The 21,128-nt window shown below is 43.6% G+C and overlaps 1 protein-coding gene across 2 annotated transcripts in view; it reads left to right on the top strand.

Moving 5' to 3' along the window:
• Positions 1 to 21,128, top strand: part of LOC144509344 (uncharacterized) — a 101,061-nt gene that overhangs the window by 56,355 nt on the left and 23,578 nt on the right. Inside the window, exons 8-14 of one of the 2 annotated variants that reach the window (XM_078238039.1) lie at positions 570 to 784; positions 3,803 to 3,918; positions 6,624 to 6,783; positions 8,368 to 8,609; positions 9,146 to 9,277; positions 16,983 to 17,160; positions 18,092 to 18,335. In XM_078238039.1, the coding sequence (XP_078094165.1) occupies positions 570 to 784; positions 3,803 to 3,918; positions 6,624 to 6,783; positions 8,368 to 8,609; positions 9,146 to 9,277; positions 16,983 to 17,160; positions 18,092 to 18,102 (1,054 nt within the window). In that variant the 3' untranslated portion in view covers positions 18,103 to 18,335. Of the gene's footprint in view, positions 1 to 569; positions 785 to 3,802; positions 3,919 to 6,623; positions 6,784 to 8,367; positions 8,610 to 9,145; positions 9,278 to 16,982; positions 17,161 to 18,091; positions 18,336 to 21,128 lie in introns of those variants that run through there. The other variant, XM_078238038.1, reaches the window with a different exon arrangement.

Below are 21,128 nucleotides of genomic sequence, written 5' to 3'. Positions count from 1 at the left end.
GCTTCACCTGAAATGAATGCTTGGGCCCTTGGACATTGAGGAGGGAGGAGGTAAAGGGGCAGGTGTTGCACCTTCTGCGATTGCATGGGAGGTGCCGTGGGGGGGGGGTGTTGAAGAATTCAGGGTGATGAAGGAGTGGACCAGGGTTTCACAGAGGGAATGGTCTCTGCAGAATGCTGACAGCGGGTGTGAGGGGAAGATGTTCTTGGTGGTGGCATCATGCTGGAGTTGGTGGAAATGGCGGAGGATGATTCTTTGAATGCGGAGGCTGGTGGGATGAAAAGTGTGGACAAGAGGGGCCCTGTCATGGTTGTGGAAGGGAGGGGTGAAGGGATGAGGTTAGAAGTGCTGGAGATGGGTCGGACATGGTTGAGTGTCCTGTAAACCACTGGGGGGGGAATCCTTGGTTGAGGAAAAAGGCAGACATATCTGAAGCGCTGTTCTTGAAGGTCAGTTTATAAGCTTTTTGTACTTAAAACAGTTACGTTCTGTGTCTATGTGTGAATTTTCTGACTTTGAATTATGCTGAAGTACAATGTCTAAGTGTGGCCCTGTTTATTTTAATCCAGTTTCCAGTATATTAATCAATTAAACGTGGGTGAAACAGAAACACTTGCAGCTTTTTACAAAAAAGGACATTCCTGTCCCGTAATAAAAGAAACTAGCGGAAAGGAGTTTGAGAAATTTCGTAAGGTGGTCTCACTGCTTGGACCAGCATATGATGTGTACACACCTGCTGAGAGACCAGAGGTGTTCTTGTATCTTCCGAGCGATGCACCTGCTGGTAAGTGCTTCAAAGAATGATTTTTGCAAAAACTGGGAGGACAAGCATTCAGAATAATTTTATTTGCATCTCATGTTTGTTTAATGGCAAGCAATCTCATCAGTGTTGGCTCGAGTTAGATTCTTCAACTAGAATTTTGACTTCCAAGGTTTCTGATGTGGCATTTAAACAGTTAGCACCTTGATATTATTATGACTTGGCCAATTTTGTGATAAATAATTCGGTTTCAGTCTAATAACTCCAGTTTGCTGGGATGATGACTCTTTTGTGCCTGGCTTCATAGAAGAGAGGAACTGAAGTGCTTTTTCCCTCCAGAAAAAGACACCTCGGACTTTGTTTTTGGCACAACCTATTGGCAATTCTTTTACATAACATTTTTTTGCAACTAAAATTTTTTTACAAAAGCATAATTTAGACACAAATGTCACCAGAACATTGCAACATTGTAGTTAAGGAACAGGAGTGTGAAATATTAAATATAATAAACATAATCACATAGAGAGGGAGGGAGTATTATGAGGATTAGCATCCTTGAAAGTGGATAAATCTTGGAAGCCTGGATGAAATGTTCCCCGGGCTCTTAAAAGAAGCCAGCGAAGAAATAGCAGAAGCTCTGACCATCATTTTCAACCCTCACTGGATGCAGTTGTGCTGCTGGAAGATTGGAGGAATTTGTTTAAAAATGAAGCAAGGAATAGACCAAATAATTACAGGGCAGTCAGTCTAACCTCGAAAATGGGCCAGCATTTACTGACCATCCCTAATTGTCTTTAAACAGATTGGCTTGCACACATTGGAGTCATGTAGGCCGGATGATTTCCTTTCCAAAAGGACATTAGTGAACCAGATGGGTTTTTGCGACAATCAGCACAATTATATTTTTAATTCCAGATTTTTTTGTTGAATTCAAATTTCTGAACATCCTTGTATCCAAGAATATTTAACACCCAGTCTTGTCCTTCCTTGAGCCAGGTCCCTGTTATCATCACAGCATCATATTTCTACATGACAATCTGTAACTCCCCAGTCTTATTTACTATATGCCGTGCATTCACGTACACGCAGTATAACCCTGATTTAAACTCCATTACTTTCTCCCTTACTCCGACTCTTACTATTCTTTATTTGAGTGCTCTCTGTTCCTCTTAGTATTTTGTGCACCCTGGTATTACTTAATTTTCTCTCCTAGTCACCATGCCCCTGCCGATTTAGTTTAAACTCTACCTCAACAACAGTAGCAAAATGCCCCAAAAGGAATTCAGTCACGGCTTTGTTTAGGTGCAACCCATACAGCTTGTGCATGTGCCATCTTCAGTGCCCCAAGAATCTAAAGCCCTCCTTCCTGCACCATCTTTCCAGCTGCGCATTCTTCTGCATTTCATCTGGGGGAGGGGGGAGGGGGGGCATTCTCCCATCCCGCTGCGCTATTTTTTTTAATGCAGCAGGCCGGGAGATTTGTATCTGCTGGGTTTCCTCTGGGTGCTCCGATTTCCTCCCACAGTCCAAAGATGTGCGGGTTAGGTTGATTGGCCATGCTAAAATTGCCCCTTAGTGTCCTGAGATGCGTAGGTTAGAGGGATTAGCGGGTAAATATGTAGGGATATGGGGGTAGAGCCTGGGTGGGATTGTGGTCAGTGCAGACTCGATGGGCCCAATGGCCTCTTTCTGCTCTGTAGGGTTTCTATGATTCTATTTAAGCGATCAAACTGGCCAGCAATTGGGAGGCCGACAGACAGGAGCCACGGCGCATGCGCCAATGTCAGCGCTGACAGATCGACGCATGCGCAAGCCCGCTCTATGCTATGCTGCCGACCTCTCTAACGGGGATAGGCCATGCCCCCAGCTTGTCAGTGTGGTTCACACTGAGGCTCTCTGCAGTGCACAGAGTGGGGAGGTCCCACTGAAAAAACGAGCTCCAGTTTACACGCGAATTCGACACTTAGAAATTTTTTGGGAGAATCCCGGCCGACATATCTTCCTATTTCTGTACTCACTTGCAAGTAGTAATCTGGAGATTACTATTTTTGAGGTCCTGTTTGCTAATTTTCCACCTAGTTCTCCTAACTATAGCACCACATCCCGCTTCCTACCTAAGTCAGGGCCTCTGGCTGTTCACCCTCCTCCAGAAGAATTTCCTGCAGCTGCTCTCCACACTTTGCTATCTCTAATCGCACTCCAATTTGAAGGCTTATCAGGGCAGTTGGACCATGGGTTAATAATGAGGTTTTTATTCATATTATAAAGGCTGATTTGTCTGCTCAGTAAATTTCAACACTTCGGTCCCTGGATTAACTTGATCCTTACAAGGCGTGGACAGGAAATGTAAAATAAATACTTAATTTCATCAAGTATTCTGGGCTTTATTAATATGGCTATAGACTTCAAGAGCAAGGAGATTATGCTGAATTTATACAAGACATTAGTTAGACCTGGAATATTGTGTACAGTTCTGGGTGCCACAATATAGGAAGGATGTGAAAGCATTGGAGGAATGAGAAACGTCAATGATGAGGATAGATTGGAGAGTTGGAACTGTTCCCCTTGGAGAGAAGAAGGCTAAGAGAAGATTTTATAAAGTTGCTCAAATCATGAGAGGGCTGGAGAGAGTAGATAGGGAGAAACTATTACCACTCATAAAAAGGATCATGAATGAGAGGGTACAGATTTAAAGTGATTTGTAAAAGAATCAAATGTGATGTGAGAAAAATTATTTTCACGCAATGAGTTGTTCATATCTGGAGTGCATTTCCTGGAAGTGTGATGGAGGCAGGTTCAATTGAAGCAACCAAGAGGTCATTAAATGATTATTAATAAACAATGTGCAGGATGCAGGGAAAAAACTAGGGAATAGCATTAAGCAATGATGCTTCTTTGGAGATGGTGCAGACACAGTGGAACAAATGGCCTCCTTCTGCACTGTGACATCTCTGTGAAAATAAACTGAGCCTGTAAATATTTTTTTGTTGTAATGAGGTTTGTGCTGATTGGAATTGATATGGATGACATTTTACTCCACAGAGGAATCTGTAAGTGCATCATTCCTGGAGGAGAGTTTCCATGCTCTCTCTGCAGTGATGTCGCCGGACCACTTTGCCACAGAACTGTGTAACTTTATTCCGCAACAAAAGCAAGAGGTAGTTTTGTAAATGAATTGTAATTTGTTTGTTTCATGTTGGCATATGTTCTGTAAATTTTTATATGTGGGGAGCTTAATCCACTTTTATTTGAGAACTATTTCGTACATTTTGTGTGCATTTGTTGATAGGATGAGCACATTGCTGGCTAGGCTAGCAGTTATTGCCCATTCCCAATTGTTTTTGAGAAGGTGATGGTGTGCTGCCTTCTTGAACCACTGAAGTCCATGTGTTGTAGGAACACGAACAATGCTATCAGGGTGATAGTTCTAGGATTTTGACCCAGCAACAGTGAAGGAATGATGATATAGTTCCAAATCTGAATGATGCATAACTTAGAGGGGAACTCGCAGTTGGCGATTGATCTACATGGAATGCATGGGTCCAACATGGGCAAGGAAACCTCCTGCTGATGGCCCCTTTTCCCCCACACCCCTCCCACCTCAGCTGATGCATCGGTACTTCTCCATGTTAAACACTACTTTGAAGAATCACGGAGGGTGGCAAAGGTGCAGAATGTTCTCTGGATGGAGGACTTCAATGTTGATCACCAAGAGTGGCTTGGCAGCACTACCACAGACAGAACTGGCCGCGTCCTAAAGGAAAAGGCTGATATCCTGGGTCTTGATGTTGTTGGGAAGTCACAACATCAAGTCATGTGGTACTACCATTGTGCTAAATGGAATAGATTTCAAACAGATCTTGCACCTCAAGACTGGGCAACTATGAGGTGTTCTGAACCATCAGCAGCAGCAGAATTGTGTTCAACCACAATCTGTAATCCAATGGCCAAGCATATCCCCCATTCTACGATTACCACTAAGCCAGGGGATCAACCTTGGTTCAGTGAAGAGCGCAGGATGGTATACCAGGAATAGCAAAAGGGATATCTAAAAATGAGGTGTCAATTGATGAAGCTACAACACACATCTAAACTCTGCAGTCCTGCCACATCCAGTCGTGAATGGTGATAGACAATTAAACAACTCATTGGAGAAGGAAGCTCCATAAATATCCTCAATGATGAAGGAGACCAGCATGTCAGTGCACAAGATAATGCTGAAGCATTTACAATGACAATATTCCGACCGAATACTTGTGGTCCAGAACATGCCGTTCCCCTAGCCAAGCTGTTCCGGTACAGCTATAACACTGGCTTCCTTCCAACAGCAATGTGGAAATTTGCCCTGGCATGTCCTGTCCACAAGAAGCAGGACAAATCCAACCTGGCCACATTACCACCTCATCAATGGAAGGGGTCATCAACCATGCTATCAAGTGGCACTTGTTTGGCAATAACCTGTTCATTAACACTCAATTTAGGTTCTACCAGGCTCACTTAGCTCCTGACCTCATTACAACCTTAGTTCAAACATGGAGAAAACAGCTGAGCTCCGGAGGTGAAGTGAAATTGACTGCCCTTGACATCAAGGCAGCACCAAGGATCCCCAGCAAAACTTAAGTCAATGGGAATCAGGAGGAAATTTCTCCACTGGTCAGAGTCATATCCAGCATAAAGGAAAATGGCTGTGAATGTTAGAGGTCAATCATGTCAGTTTCAGAACATCACTGCAGGAGCTCCTCAGGCCCAAACATCATCCGCTGCTTCATCATTGACCTTCCTTCCATCATAAGGTCTGAAGTGGGGATGTTCGTTGATGTTTGCATTCAGCGCCATTTGTAAATCCTCATGATTTTGAAGCAGTGCATATCCAAATGCTGTGTGATGTCATCAGGGGCTGGGCACTGAGATAGGAGTCCTCTCAGTTCAATAACTCACAGTCGTCCAGATACAATATAAAAGTAAATGTTTATTTACGGGCCTTTTGACACTCACCAAAAGAGAAAAAAAGGAACTAAATACCTATGTCTTCCTTGAGCCTAACTTTACACACAGTAAATCCTTCCCTCTCTAAGGAAGCCTCATCTCATTCACAAGTGGATTTCTCTCCTACTGGGACTCAGTTCTCTGTTTATGTAGCCTGCTAAGGCTGTACAGCTGATCCTCATTGCACCGATTCCTCATCAATATGCTATGTGACTTTCTGTGGCCATCTTGATAGGGAAAGCTCTTATCCAAAAAGTGGAGGGTATTATGAGGGAAATACTACCCTTCCAACACACAGCCCCGGTAACACCGCAGCTGCAAGACCTGGACAGTATCCACATTCAGGCTGACAAATGGCAAGTAACATTCATGCCAGGCAATAACCACCAACAAGGGCAAATCTAAACATCATCCCATGATATTCAGTGACATTACCATTGTTAAATCCCTGACTACTAACATCCTGGGCTGGGGGTTACCACTGGCCAGAAGTTGAACTGCACTTTCCAGAGAAACTGTTTCAGTGTCTTAAAGCATAGATATTATGACACAAATGGAAATTATTTGGCTTATAGTGTCAATTCTGTATCGTAACTTCAACAATCAAAAACAAATTCTACTGCCCTACTCTCTTGCCACAGCCCGATATATTCTTCTGCTTCAAATATTAGTGTCAGTATGAATTTTTTTGTAGTCTGATTTAGGCTAGATCTGTGGATTGAGGTATTTCTACCACCTGAAAATTCCCTCTGTCACCTGGAGATAGGACAGTCTTTATTGTCATTTAATTCAGTCTTAGTCACTTTTGAGACATGAGGTTCTATAACTTCTTATAACTTCCTTTCTCTGATGTAGCCAATTTTTCCATCACATCTAGATGTACAAGTTTCTGGTGAGCGGTGAATACGACTCTTTGGAAGATCTGATGTGTACTGACACTGCAGTTAAAGCCAAGATGTTCAACTGGGTCAAAACCAACAGCAGCATTGTTAGAACCTGGCCACAGATGTACCGTCACTTGCTGGAGCTCTTCCCAGGTATATTGTTGTCCTATGAATGTATCCATCCATATAAATAAAAAACCCATGGAGCCCCAACCTCCAAACGTCCTGGCATCAGACCTGGGAGGCAAAGCCCAGAGGTAAGCTGGGGATCCCTTTCAGAACTTCCCAGATAAGCATTTGCATAGCAATTATCTAGAAGTGCTAACTTCCCTTGGCCAAATGAGGTGCGCTGATAGCCATCCGAAAATGTGATTTAAATCGTTAAATTTGAATGGTTCCACCAGGGTTACTCCAAAACACTTAGAAGAATTAAAACTTCTTGCAATTTCTGCATAACTATTGTAAATACCCAGACAGACCCCTTGACAGGCCTCCCCCACACACCTCCACTAACCATTCCTCTGCGACTCACACAGGCCCCTTCCATTTCTCCCAACCACTGAGGGCCTGACTCATGCCCGACACAACCCTCCAATGCTACTGCTGCCCTTCATCCAGCACAGCTGGATCCTCCTCCAGGACTCTTCCTGCCTCGATTGAATTATCCCTGACACTCTTTCCACCTGCCCACCTGACCCACACACCAATTTCCAGATGCCCTCCTGCCAACCTCCGATGCCCTCCAATACCCAAGTCCTATCCACTTATTTTAGATACTTAACTTCTCCCTGGCCTACCATTTTCAATCAGACCTTTAAATTTGCCTGCTTTATGGCAGTTCGTGCAATAAAATAAAGGTGGTGCAAGTCTTCCTTCACTCTGACTCTCTTATATTTTGATGCTGGGTGTCAGAATTATTTGCACTGCCTGGATCTCGCCCAGCCTGAGTCGGAAGGTCAGATGAGACAGGCACAGATGACACTTGGGGCGGGATTTTCCAGCCGTGCTCGCCCTGAAACCGTAATATCCCACCCAAGGTCAACGGACCTTTCCATGGTCTGCCCCTCATCCACTACGTTCCCGTGGCGGGCGGAATGGGAAAATTTGCCCATTGGTGTAGGTAAGCAGACATATTGTGGAATTTTCCTGTCCCGTCCCGGAAATCATAGGACACGGACCATGCATAGGGCCATTGACCTCGGGTGGGATTTTCCAGTCTTGGGACATGTGTGGCCGGAAAGTCCCGTCCATAGAGTGGCAATCCGATACTGATTGTCACTCAAAGGAAGTTACGGCCCCAACTCTGCACCTTTCTAAACTCCGTAAGGTAGTTAAACAAAAATGGATAAATGGTTCGCAGCCCAAGGCATCCTATCCTGTAAAATTCTGTAATTCAAAAAGCCCTTATAGTTCATGAAGCCACGGCTATTTGGGACAGTTGGACCAGAGGAAAGCTCCTACTTCTCTGACTGAACAATGTAGCTCAACAGCAACTTCATAAGTGCCCTAGGGGTTGAGTGAAATTGATAATTATTCATAGGAACCTGTGGCCTTTCTGAGTGAGACCAACAATTTACTTTCAATGTACAAATTGGATAATTTTGTGCTGTGAGTCCATGTCAATTAGATTTAAGATTTCTTTTAATATAGGAATCAAAACTATTTATAGTGTAATATTGGCAGTATATATTAAAACACATACAAATACTTAAATTTTTGGATTTTATTTTGTAACAGTTAGAGTCGGACATATTAAGGATGAAAATCTGGAACTTTTTGTGCCGCTTGCTGTAACTGAAACTCACGCTGTGGTGTTCGTGAATTCTTGTTCACCCTTTGTGACTCTGGAGAAGTTTTTTCGAAATGTGACATCTTATAAAGCCTATTTTCTACTCTACAAGCCTGTTGGCCGTTCCTATGTTGATTTCAGTCTAACACTTAAGGTGATGTTGGTTCCCAGAAGTCGGTCACTGCTACAGGTACTTGTATGCTGCCACCCTTTCACTTAGAAGTGTTTGCAGCCAGATGTTTTTAATAAGCATTATATTGTGCAGCCCGCACAGTTTCAAATTGTGTCTCATCTTTCATCTAAATTTATTGATGTAAAGTGTATATTTGTTGATAGATTATTAACTAAGACCTCATGCCTTCCCACCTGGGTGGTGGGAAAGACCAATTGACCCATTTGTCAGGGGGATTGGAACCAGGATGTAGCTTAGGAAATATAAACAAGATCCACAGAGAGGAACAGATAGCACCAGAGTAAGAAATAGTAAGATAGTAGGTGGAGTCAGACAAAGAGGAAATACAGTAAGATCTAATTCTAGGCTACACTGCAAATATGTAAGTACACAGATCCTGGCTAATAAAACCAGTTAGCTGTAGACACAAATTGCCACATAGAAGAATGTAATTCCTTGGAGCTTTCAGAGACACTTGCACAAACCTGCTTGTTGTTAAGGAGATACGCTCCTCTCCAGTGCATTTTATTTAAATGTTGTACTTTTCTCATTAGGAATTGGACAAAACACTGAAGGACCACAAACAAGTCCTTAAGAAACAAGTTGGTGTTCATCGAAATTCGTGGTACAAATTACAAGTCCGTCATGTGAATGCTGCAGGGACCTCTCTATCCATCAGTCCAGAGGTACTGAAACTTTTGGCTATGTGGGGCATTGACAGCTTTATGTGGAACATGGACTGCAGTTCGTGATGGAAGTTCAGCACCACCTTCTCGAGCGCAATTAGGAATAGGCAATGAATGTTGGCCTAGCTCGTGCCACCCACATCCATGAGTGAATTTTTTAAAATGCTGCCTCAGTTGAAACAGTGAACCTTATTTTCCAGCCAAATGTGGATTGAATAGCACAGTAAAATCTCATTGTAGAAGGCAATGATGGATAAAAGATATATCCAATGGAATTGAAGGACTTGTATAAACATTTACCAAATGCAACAAAACCTGATGCCAGACTCCGGATCTTCTATGATATGGATGATGCAGATGCTGGAATCTGAAACAAAAAAGAGAAAATGCTGGCAAAATCTCAGCAGGTCTGACAGAATCTGTGGAGAGAGAATGGAGCTGAGATTTTCCAGCACTTTCTGTTTTTGTCTGGATCTTCCAGCCAATCCCAAACAGATCTCAAAACATCTGAAACCTAGTGGTGATCCCAATTTTTAAAATGGCACCCTAATGATATTGCCCCTTAATTACACGTGTAATTCTGCAGCCACTATAGAATACATCTCTGTTGGGGAATGGTTATAAAATCAGAGCTGCAATATTATCTGACTCCTATGACAGCATTTTCATCCTATCCCTGATTCTCATTCTTTTTGATTGTTGTAATTCTATCGCTGCTCTCTTTCCCTATAATGCACTCATATGACTTCATAAAACACACGCGGATGAAAGATTCCTCTTGGCACACAGAAGTTGTTAAATTAACAGTAGTTTGCATCTTGTGGCACATAGACCGGGTCTCTCTGGTCTCGTAAGCCCCGCCATCACTGCTAGCGAGAACGGAGAATTTGGCGCTCAGCCAAATCTCCATTCACTGCAGTGGGACCAAAGGATCCCAGGCATAGTCAAGGTCGGAGAATCCTAGCTATAGTATCATAGAATGCTACAGCACATGAGGAGGCCATTTGGCCTGTTGTTCTTGTGCCTGGTTTTACAGAGAGCTTCCCATTTAGCTCCTGTCCCCTGCTCCTTCCCTATAGTCATGATGTGGAGATGCCGGTGTTGGACTGGGGTAAACACAGTAAGAGTTTTAACAACACCAGGTTAAAGTCCAACAGGTTTATTTGGTAGCAAATGCCATTAGTTTTCGGAGCGCTGCTCTTTCGTCAGATGGAGTGGATATCTGCTCTCAAACAGGGCCTACAGAGACACAAAATCAAGTTACAGAATACTGATTAGAATGCAAATCTCTACAGCCAACCAGATCTTAAAGATACGTTTGATAAAGTCGATAAGAAAAGATGCGTTCGATAAGGTCCCCCATGCAAGACTTCTCGAGAAAGTGAGAGGGCATGGGATCCAAGGGGCTGTTGCCTTGTGGATCCAGAACTGGCTTGCCTGCAGAAGGCAGAGAGTGGTTGTAGATGGGTCTTTTTCTGAATGGAGGTCGGTCACCAGTGGAGTGCCCCAGGGATCTGTTCTGGGACCCTTGCTGTTTGTCATTTTCATAAATGACCTGGATGAGGAAGTGGAGGGATGGGTTGGTAAGTTTGCCGATGACACGAAGGTTGGTGGTGTTGTGGATAGTTTGGAGGGATGTCAGAAGCTGCAGCGTGACATAGATAGGATGCAAGACTGGGCGGAGAAGTGGCAGATGGACTTCAACCCGGATAAATGGGTAGTGGTCCATTTTGGCAGGTCAAATGGGATGAAGGAGTATAATATCAAGGATAACCTGACAAACCTGTTAGAGTTCTTTGAAGAGATAACAAATAGGTTAGACCAAGGAGAGCCAATGGATGTTATCTATCTTGACTTCCAAAAGGCCTTTGACAAGGTGCCTCACGGGAGACTGCTGAGTAAAATAAGGGCCCATGGTATTCGAGGCAAGGTACTAACATGGATTGACGATTGGCTGTCAGACAGAAGGCAGAGAGTTGGGATAAAAGGTTCTTTCTCAGAATGGCAACCGGTGACAAGTGGTGTCCCGGAGGGTTCAGTGTTGGGGCCACAGCTGTTCTCTTTATATATTAACGATCTAGATGACGGGACTGGGGGCATTCTGGCCAAGTTTGCCGATGATACAAAGATAGGTGGAGGGGCAGGTAGTATTGAGGAGGTGGGGAGGCTGCAGAAAGATTTAGACAGTTTAGGAGAGTGGTCCAAGAAGTGGCTGATGAAATTCAACGTGGGCAAGTGCGAGGTCTTGCACTTTGGAAAAAAGAATAGAGGCATGGACTATTTTCTAAACGGTGACAAAATTCATAATGCTAAAGTGCAAAGGGACTTGGGAGTCCTAGTCCAGGATTCTCTAAAGGTAAACTTGCAGGTTGAGTCTGTAATTAAGAAAGCAAATGTAATGTTGTCGTTTATCTCAAGAGGCTTGGAATACAAAAGCAGGGATGTACTTCTGAGGCTTTATAAAGCACTGGTTAGGCCCCATTTGGAGTACTGTGAGCAATTTTGGGCCCCACACCTCAGGAAGGACATACTGGCACTGGAGCGGGTCCAGCGGAGATTCACACGGATGATCCCAGGAATGGTAGGCCTGACATACGATGAAGGTCTGAGGATCGTGGGATTATATTCATTGGAGTTTAGGAGGTTGAGGGGAGATCTAATAGAAACTTACAAGATAATGAACGGCTTAGATAGGATGGACGTAGGGAAGTTGTTTCCATTAGCAGGGGAGACTAGGACGCGGGGGCACAGCCTTAGAATAAAAGGGAGTCACTTTAGAACAGAGATGAGGAGAAATTTCTTCAGCCAGAGAGTGGTAGGTCTGTGGAATTCATTGCCACAGAGGGTTGTGGAGGCCGAGACGTTGAGCGTCTTCAAGACAGAAATTGATAAATTCTTGATTTCTCGAGGAATTAAGGGCTATGGGGAGAGAGCGGGTAAATGGAGTTGAAATCAACCATGATTGAATGGTGGAGTGGACTCGATGGGCTGAATGGCCTTACTTCCGCTCCTATGTCTTATGGTCTTATGGTAAGACTCTTAGCAGTGTAGAGGATCAGAAGGACCTTGGGGTCCGGGTCCATAGGACTCTTAAATCGGCCTCGCAGGCAGAGGAGGTGGTTAAGAAAGCGTATGGTGTGCTGGCCTTCATCAATCGAGGGATTGAGTTTCGGAGTTGGGAGATAATGATGCAGCTTTATAAGACCCTCGTCAGACCCCACTTGGAGTACTGTGCTCAGTTCTGGTCGCCTCATTACAGGAGGGATGTGGAAATTATTGAAAGGGTGCAGAGAAGATTTACAAGGATGTTGCCTGGATTGGTTGGCATGCCTTATGAGGATAGGTTGAGGGAGCTCGGTCTTTTCTCCTTGGAGAGACGAAGGATGAGAGGTGACCTGATAGAGGTGTACAAGATGTTGAGAGGTATAGATCGGGTGGATGCTCGGAGGCTTTTTCCCAGGGCTGAAATGGCTGCTACGAGAGGATACAGGTTTAAGGTGCTGGGGAGTAGGTACAGAGGAAATGTCAGGGGTAAGTTTTTCACTCAGAGGGTGGTGGGTGAGTGGAATCGGCTGCCGTCAGTGGTGGTGGAGGCAAACTCGATAGGGTCTTTTAAGAGACTTCTGGATGAGTACATGGAACTTAATAGGATTGAGGGTTATAGGTAAGCCTATATATAAGCCTAGGTAGGTAGGGACATGACCGGCGCAACTTGTGGGCCGAAGGGCCTGTTTGTGCTGTATTTTTTTTATGTTCTATGTTCTATACAGACAATGTGAGTGGAGGGAGCATGAAGCACAGGTTAAAGAGATGTGAATTATACACTAGATACATCGATGACATTTTCTTCCTTTGGACTCATGGTGAACAATCACTGAAACAACTATATGATGACATCAACAAGTTCCATCCCACCATCAGACTCACCATGGACTACTCTCCGGATTCGGTTGAATTCTTGGACACACGCATCTCCATTCAGGTCACCTCAGCACCTTACTGTACCGCAAGCCCACGGATAACCTCACGATGCTCCACTTCTCCAGCTTCCACCCTAAACATGTTAAAGAAGCCATCCCCTACGGACAAGCCCTCCGTATATACAGGATCTGCTCGGATGAGGAGGATCGCAACAGACACCTCCAGACGCTGAAAGATGCCTTCATAAGAACAGGATATGGCGCTCGACTCATTGATCGACAGTTCTGACGCGCCACAGCGAAAAACCGCACCTGACCTCCTCAGAAGACAAACACAGGACACAGTGGACAGAGTACACTTTGTCGTCCAGTACTTCCCCGGAGCGAAGAAGCTAAGGCATCTCCTCCGGAGCCTTCAACATGTCATTGATGCAGATGAACATCTCGCCAAGACCATCCCCACACCCCCACTTCTTGCCTTCAAACAACCGCACAAACTCAAACAGACCATTGTCCGCAGCAAACTATCCAGCCTTCAGGAGAACAGTGACCATGACACCACACAACCCTGCCACAGCAACCTCTGCAAGACGTGCCGGATCATCGACACGGATGCCATCATCTCATGTGAGAACACCGTCTACCAGGTACACGGTACCTACTCTTGCAACTCGGCCAACGTTGTCTACCTGATACGCTGCAGGAAAGGATGTCCCGAGGCATGGTACATTGGGGAAACCATGCAGACGCTACGACAATGGATGAATGAACACCGCTCGACAATCACCAGGCAAGACTGTTCTCTTCCTGTGGGGGAGGACTTCAGCAGTCATGGACATTCAGCCTCTGATCTTCAGGTAAGCGTTCTCCAAGGCAGCCTTCACGACACACGACAGCGCAGAGTCGCTGAGCAGAAACTGATAGCCAAGTTCCGCACACATGAGGACGGCCTAAACCGGGATCTTGGATTTATGTCACACTATCAGTAACCCCCACAGCTTGCCTCCTGGACTTGCAGAATCTTACTGGCTGTCCTGTCTGGAGACAATACACATCTCTTTAACCTGTGCTTAATGCTCCCTCCACTCACATTGTCTGTATCTTTAAGACCTGGTTGGCTGTCGAGATTCGCATTCTAATCAGTATTCTGTAACTTGATTTTGTGTCTCTGTGCCCTGTTTGAGAGCAGATATCCACTCCATCTGACGAAGGAGCAGCGCTCCGAAAGCTAATGGCATTTGCTACCAAATAAACCTGTTGGATTTTAACCTGGTGTTGTTAAAACTCTTACTGTCCTTCCCTATAGGCCAGCAAACCTTTTCGTTCGAGTAATCATTCAATTCCCTTTAAAAATGTTATAATTGAATCGACTTTTGCTGCCCTTCCAGATCATCATAACTTGCTGCCCAATTTTTAAAACATGTTTTTATTAGTGATTATCAACTTTATATTCAGTACGATACACAACGAATTCCCAGGATTCAGCACAGTACAGAACGATCATTATTCCACACATAAATATGGAGAAGACTGGCAGAGATCAATACATGTAATCCAAAGAATCAGGATAATAGTATAAAGCCACAAAAAAGGCGGAGAAACTGGGAGGATGGGATGGAATCCTTACAGGAGACATGGTGTGAGGAGCTGTAGTTCTCACTGTAGTCCTATAGTATTGGGTCATATAGAATATCTGGTGTAATGATCCAGGTCAGAAACTCCAAGGTGTTTTATGAAGTCAGCCTAGACCATAAGTTTTGCACTTTGAATTTGGCGCAGGAAAGCATAAGATGTTTCACTTCGGGTATGATTCAGGTGACCCACTAGGGAACTTTTATCAAACAAAGTTTATTTAAGAATACAGTTAACACGTAATGACAATTAGCAATAACTTTTACCAGTTACAAACAAAAAAAACAACCATGATATTGTATAAACCTTAATAGCTCAACATACTGTTCCAACCAAACAAATATTCCTAAAAACATACGCCCGTCCTAGGTTTAGCACAGAGAATATGTATGTATGCTCACATGATGCTGGATTTTCAGCTTTCCAACGCCCTCTATGGTTTACTCCTTTGGATGGTGAGTTGAAAACGCTGAGGCCTTCCAACCCTGGAACTTATAGCACACTTCAAGAGACAAAAGCCCTCCTTGTCTCTAGTTACTAGATAGCTAGCCACCAAGATAATATCATGGAGACACACAGGGAAACACTGCCTGCAGGGTTTCCTCCGGGTGCTCCGGTTTCCTCCCACAGTCAAAAGATGTGCGGGTTAGGTTGATTGGCCAGGTTAAAAATTGCCCCTTAGAGTCCTGGGATGCGTAGGTTAGAGGGATTAGCAAGTAAATATGTAGGGATAGGGCCTGGGTGGGATTGTGGTCAGTGCAGACTCGATGGGCCGAATGGCCTCCTTCCGCACTGTAGGGATTCTATGATGATGAGTTGGAATCCAACAGCTTCCAACTAGCCAAACTGAAAATAACTCTGGATTTCCCGATGAATCACCTGACCTTGACCTGTAAATCAGTTGCAAACTAGACAATTCAAAAGGGTTGTAAAACTCATAAAACTCCAGGACATTGCAATAGGCCCAGATTAAAAATAAACAAAAGGCCTATTATCTGACTCTAGCAACAATAAAAGGACAAGGGCTCAGACAGCCCAAGCCCATAACAAAAAAAAGAGTTGCTTACAAACTGCAAAGAACATGACTAAAAATACACTTCTTAAAGGCACGGTAGAGTCACACTGGCTATTGGCTCTAATTCAGAAGGATGTCATTACACTTTAAGGTAAGTGAATGCAAATTGGGGAATTATTGTTTCAGCCTTCAAAATGGAATTTTAAAATTGCTCAACCTTGGCTAACATGGGGTTTGATGGAGGATAGAATGTGACATTGAAGCAAAGTGAAAGGAGTTCCAAAGTGGAGCCATGAAAAATGAGCCCGTTTACATGTGACCCAGGCGTCAGTACCCAACCAATTTTGATACCTGGAGAAATGGGGGTAGAGTTCGTGAGGTAGGCAAGAGGAACTTTCTCTGTCGGCACATAAAGGTATAATCCATAGACAACAACGGCATGTCATTCCAGGATCAACATCACTCACTACTTCCAGCATCTGGGAACAGAGACAGAGAAAGGTATTGTACATCAAGGAATCCAGAAAGTAAAAAATTCTCGATTCTGGTATTCAAACAAAGAACAGTACAGCACAGGAAACAGGCCCTTCGGCCCTCCAAGCCTGTGCCGCTCATTGGTCCAACTAGACCATTCGTTTGTATCCCTCCATTCCCAGACTGCTCATGTGACTATCCAGGTAAGTCTTAAACGATGCCAGCATGTCTGCCTCCACCACCCTACTTGGCAGCGCATTCCAGGCCCCCACCACTCTCTGTGTAAAAAAACGTCATCAGGCCAATATTTGTTCATGACAAAGTGCTGTTGTGAACCAGTTCATGTCGTGTTTTGCATTGCCATGAACGTCACAGGTTCACAACTCTGATTATATCTTATGAAAACCCATTCCTAATTAGGGCACACATTCAATTGAAATCCTTGATTTATTCACACCTCCCAAGCCCATACACCAAATCATTGTATCACAAACCTGAACACCTGATGCGTAGCTATGTACTTGCACCCAGGTTTGCATATCGGGAAAAGTCTGTCTTCATGTACTTTCAACTTTCAGCATTCAGGACAACTTCCTTACTGTGTTGTCAAGAATTTAATTCTACTATTACTTATTTTACTATCTGATGATTTCTTTGAAATTAGGAAGCTGAACAATTCCAATTTGCAGACAGTGCTGAAGAACCACTGACGGAGTATGAGATAAAAATCGACATGGGCAAGTGGGAAACATGGCCTCTTGTGTTGGAGCTGGTGGAAAATGAGAAAAACATCAAGATACAGACAACACTTCAGAAAGGAATGTTAAATGCTGAAAATAGAGGTATGCATTGTATTTATTTTTGGTGTAAAATAAGTTCATACAAAGTATGTTGCAGGTTTTGAATTTTTATAAACTGTCTTGACTCAGTGCCAGTAAGATCCAGTATCAATAATTTTTCTGTGTCCTACGCTTATAGAGGTGCATACCCAGGGAACTAACAATTGATCCTCTTACAATAATCAGGATTAATGTGGTCTCACACTAAACTCTTCAAATGATAAATATGGCCTAGCCAATTGAGATAATTACTGATCAAATGACTAATATATTTGTGCAATAATAAATTACAGTGCCTTTTGATGTAGAAAATTATCCCAAAGTGCTTTACAGAGGCATAATTAAATAAAAATTGTATAGAGTGATCAAAAGATGACCAGAGTTGGACATTAACAAATGTTTAAAAAGAAAGAGAGAGATATGTGCTGGGTTTTAGGGAGGGAACTTCCTAAGCAGCTAAATGTATTGCCACCAATGGTGGCTGAAGCAGGGTACATAGCAGGCTGGAACAGGAGGTTTGGAGGGTACAATACCAGCCACAGAACTTTAAATGAATGAAAATTTACATAAAAATTATTGTGCCAACTTAAAGTTTATCGAGGATTCAGGACAGGAGGGTGGCAATATTGGAGTATGAAGGTGAATATTAAAGCATGAAGTTGGCAAAGGGATGAGTGAGGGCTTCAATGGAAGATAAGTGAAGACAGGGGCATAGACAGGTGATGTTACAGAACTGGAAGTATGTCATCTTTGTTCTAAAGGTCATATGAAGCCATAAGATCAGTTCAGGGTGAAATAAGATGCAGAAGTGGCAAATTGTCATGTTCAACCTGAGACAGTGGACCTCAAGACCAGAGAGCTGGGGAGAGGGGTGTAATTTAGCAAGAGTAGAGTTTGTGATAGGGACTGAAGAAATTACCTGTGCTCTTTCCAGTGTTTAACTGAGGAAATTGCAGCTTATCCAGGACTCGTCAAGCAAGCAGACTGACAACACAGAGGAAATAGAAGAATTAAGTGAGCTGGATGTCATCAGCATACATGTAGAAGTTACCATGTGTCTGTAGAAGATTATGTTGTCAAGTTCGTGTGTGGATGAGGAAGAAAAGGGAGTTCATCTAATTTCACACAGGGAATTGAAACCGAGGATTGAAGAGATAGAGAAGAGGAAAGCGAGAGGATGCAGAAACGATTTAGTATGGCAAGTGGAGATGTTTAAAGTTTATTTTGTTCATGTCACAAGTTTACATTAACGCTGCAATGAAGTCACTGTGAAAATCCCCTAGTCACCACACTCCAGCACCTGTTCAGGTATACTGAGGGAGAATTTAGCACGGTCTTTTCGGACTGTGGGAGGAAACTGGAGTACCCATAGGAAACCCACGCAGAAACGGGGAAAATGTGCAAACTCTGCACAACAGTGACCCAAGCTGGGAATTGAACCCGGCAGTGTGAGGCAGCAGTGCTAACTACTGTGCCACTGTGCTGCCCCAGCACAGATGTGCATAGGATGGGGAAGAATGGACCGACAGAGATGGGTAGAAATAAAACAGAAAAAGCTAGAAATACTCAGCAGTGAGAGAAAGAGTTATCATTTCAGGTCAATAACCTTTCATCAGAACGGTTCAGGTTATTGACCTGAAATTTTAGCTCTGTTTCTCTCTCAGCCAATGATGCCTGACCTGCTGAGCATTTTCACCTTTCACTGATTTTTCTGTGAGCATGCCACGATAGTAACTGACTTCATTAGTAAGTGTGTAGAAAACTGTGTGCCAAAGAAGCAAATCCACGCGTTTCCCAGCCAGAAACCATGGTAGAATAGGGATATCCACTGCTTGCTGAAGTCTAGGTCTGAGGCATTCAAGTCAGGTGACCCTGACCTATACAAGAAACAGTAAGAAGTTTAACAACACCAGGTTAAAGTCCAACAGGTTTATTTGGTAGCAAAAGCCACACAAGCTTTCGGAGCTCAAAGCCCTTTCTTCAGGTGAGTGGGAATTCTGTTCACAAACAGAGCTTATAAAGACACAGACTCAATTTACATGAATAATGGTTGGAATGCGAATACTTACAACTAATCAAGTCTTTAAGAAACAAAACAATGTGAATGGAGTGCTCAGGGTGCTCATACTCCTATAGTTCAATCTCATGGGTCTCTTTGAAGTCATTACACACTTAGGATGTAATCTCCATTCACATTGTTTTGTTTCTTAAAGACTTGATTAGTTGTAAGTATTCGCATTCCAACCATTATTCATGTAAATTGAGTCTGTGTCTTTATAAGCTCTGTTTGTGAACAGAATTCCCACTCACCTGAAGAAGGGGCTTTGAGCTCCGAAAGCTTGTGTGGCTTTTGCTACCAAATAAACCTGTTGGACTTTAACCTGGTGTTGTTAAACTTCTTACTGTGTTTACCCCAGTCCAATGCCGGCATCGCCACATCATGACTATACAAGAAAGCCAGATATGACCTTCGGAGAACCATCAAGAATGCCAGGTAACAATACTGGACCAAGTTAGCGTCCTAGGCTAGCCACACGAGCACCCACTGATTATGGCAAGGTCTACACAACATTACAAGCTAGTGGACCTGACACTCATATTTATATACATGTGAGGCTCCCTGATTGGGCAGGTAATTATGACCTCAATCAGGGTGCTCATACTCCTATAGTTCAATCTCATGGGTCTCTTTGAAGTCATTACACACTTAGGATGTAATCAATATATATGTTGCAGAAAAATCTACTTTCACTAAAGGCTGCATTTCACAGGGTCCAGTAGAAGTTTCATTTTTGGTGAGCTGCTGAGCATTGGATTCTTAATGCAATGTGATGGAGAGCATGGTCCTAATTGATGCTTTCAGCTCCAGATTACTTTCAGGTTCCAGTTTAGATCTTGTATTTACCAGCACATTTGATCCCTTGATTCTTTTATGTAGGTATTAATCTCTACACCGGCTGTTCATGTGTGGTTGGCTCTTTGGTGATTGTAATAATCCCTCGGACTTGCATGGGGAAATCGCTGATTGACCTCCCTGTAGGACTGATTGAATACGAGCTCCCTGTGGATTGGTAATTAACTCACCAGGTGGAGCTCGTATACTGAGCCCTGTATAAAGCAGGCCCTTGAGTGGGTCCATTATTGGATTGTTCTGGTTGGGGCCTGTATGTGTTCACCAAAGGCTTGCGGTTTTGCTTTACATTATTTTGTGCAATAAAGCACTGTTCCTTTACAGCTGACTCCTGGAATTATTATACTGGTGACGAGGTAAAAGGAACGTTTCAGTAACCATGCTCATCAGATCCTGTTAAGCCTGCAACTTGAAGTTTCTGCGATGCCATTTTTTGCGAAATTGGAGTCATATGATACAAATATTGAGGACTGGCCACAATATACTGAGAGAATGAGGTATTTCTTTCAGGCTAACGAAATAGAACAACATAACCGGCAAAAGGTCGTTATAATGACTGTGTGTGGGGCTGCAACACTCAGTATTATAAAAAGTCTGATGTGTCTGGTAACACTGGATTCCAAGACCTTTGGTGAGTTAGTGGAAATAATGGCAAATCATTACGATCCTAAACCTTCTGTGCTCTTGCAATGGTACTGGTTCAGTACAACTACTAGATTTGTAGGGGAACCAGTGACGGAATTCTTGACATGACTAAGAAAACTGGCGGAGCATTACAAGTATGGCCCAGCATTACCAAAAATGTTAAGAGACTGTCTCGTATGTGGCATAAGTAATCTAGCAACCCAAAGAAAGCTTTTGACAGAGCCAAACCTGGATGTAAAAAAAAGCCATAGAGCTGGCCTCATCTCACGAAAATGCGGAGAAAGGAGCCCAAGAACTGCAAGAACCGATAGATAACGTCCTTAGGCTTAAGCAAGCCCCTTAACGCAGGCCCAGATCCCCGGTTGAACATATTCTTAACCCCCAGTCTTGGGCGAGAAAAGGCGAGCAAACAAGG

The sequence above is a fragment of the Mustelus asterias genome, chromosome 21 (assembly GCF_964213995.1).
Source record: "Mustelus asterias chromosome 21, sMusAst1.hap1.1, whole genome shotgun sequence".
NCBI lineage: Eukaryota > Metazoa > Chordata > Chondrichthyes > Carcharhiniformes > Triakidae > Mustelus > Mustelus asterias.
The sequence above is the reverse complement of the archived record's forward strand: the minus strand, read 5'-3'. Positions and strand labels throughout refer to the sequence as shown.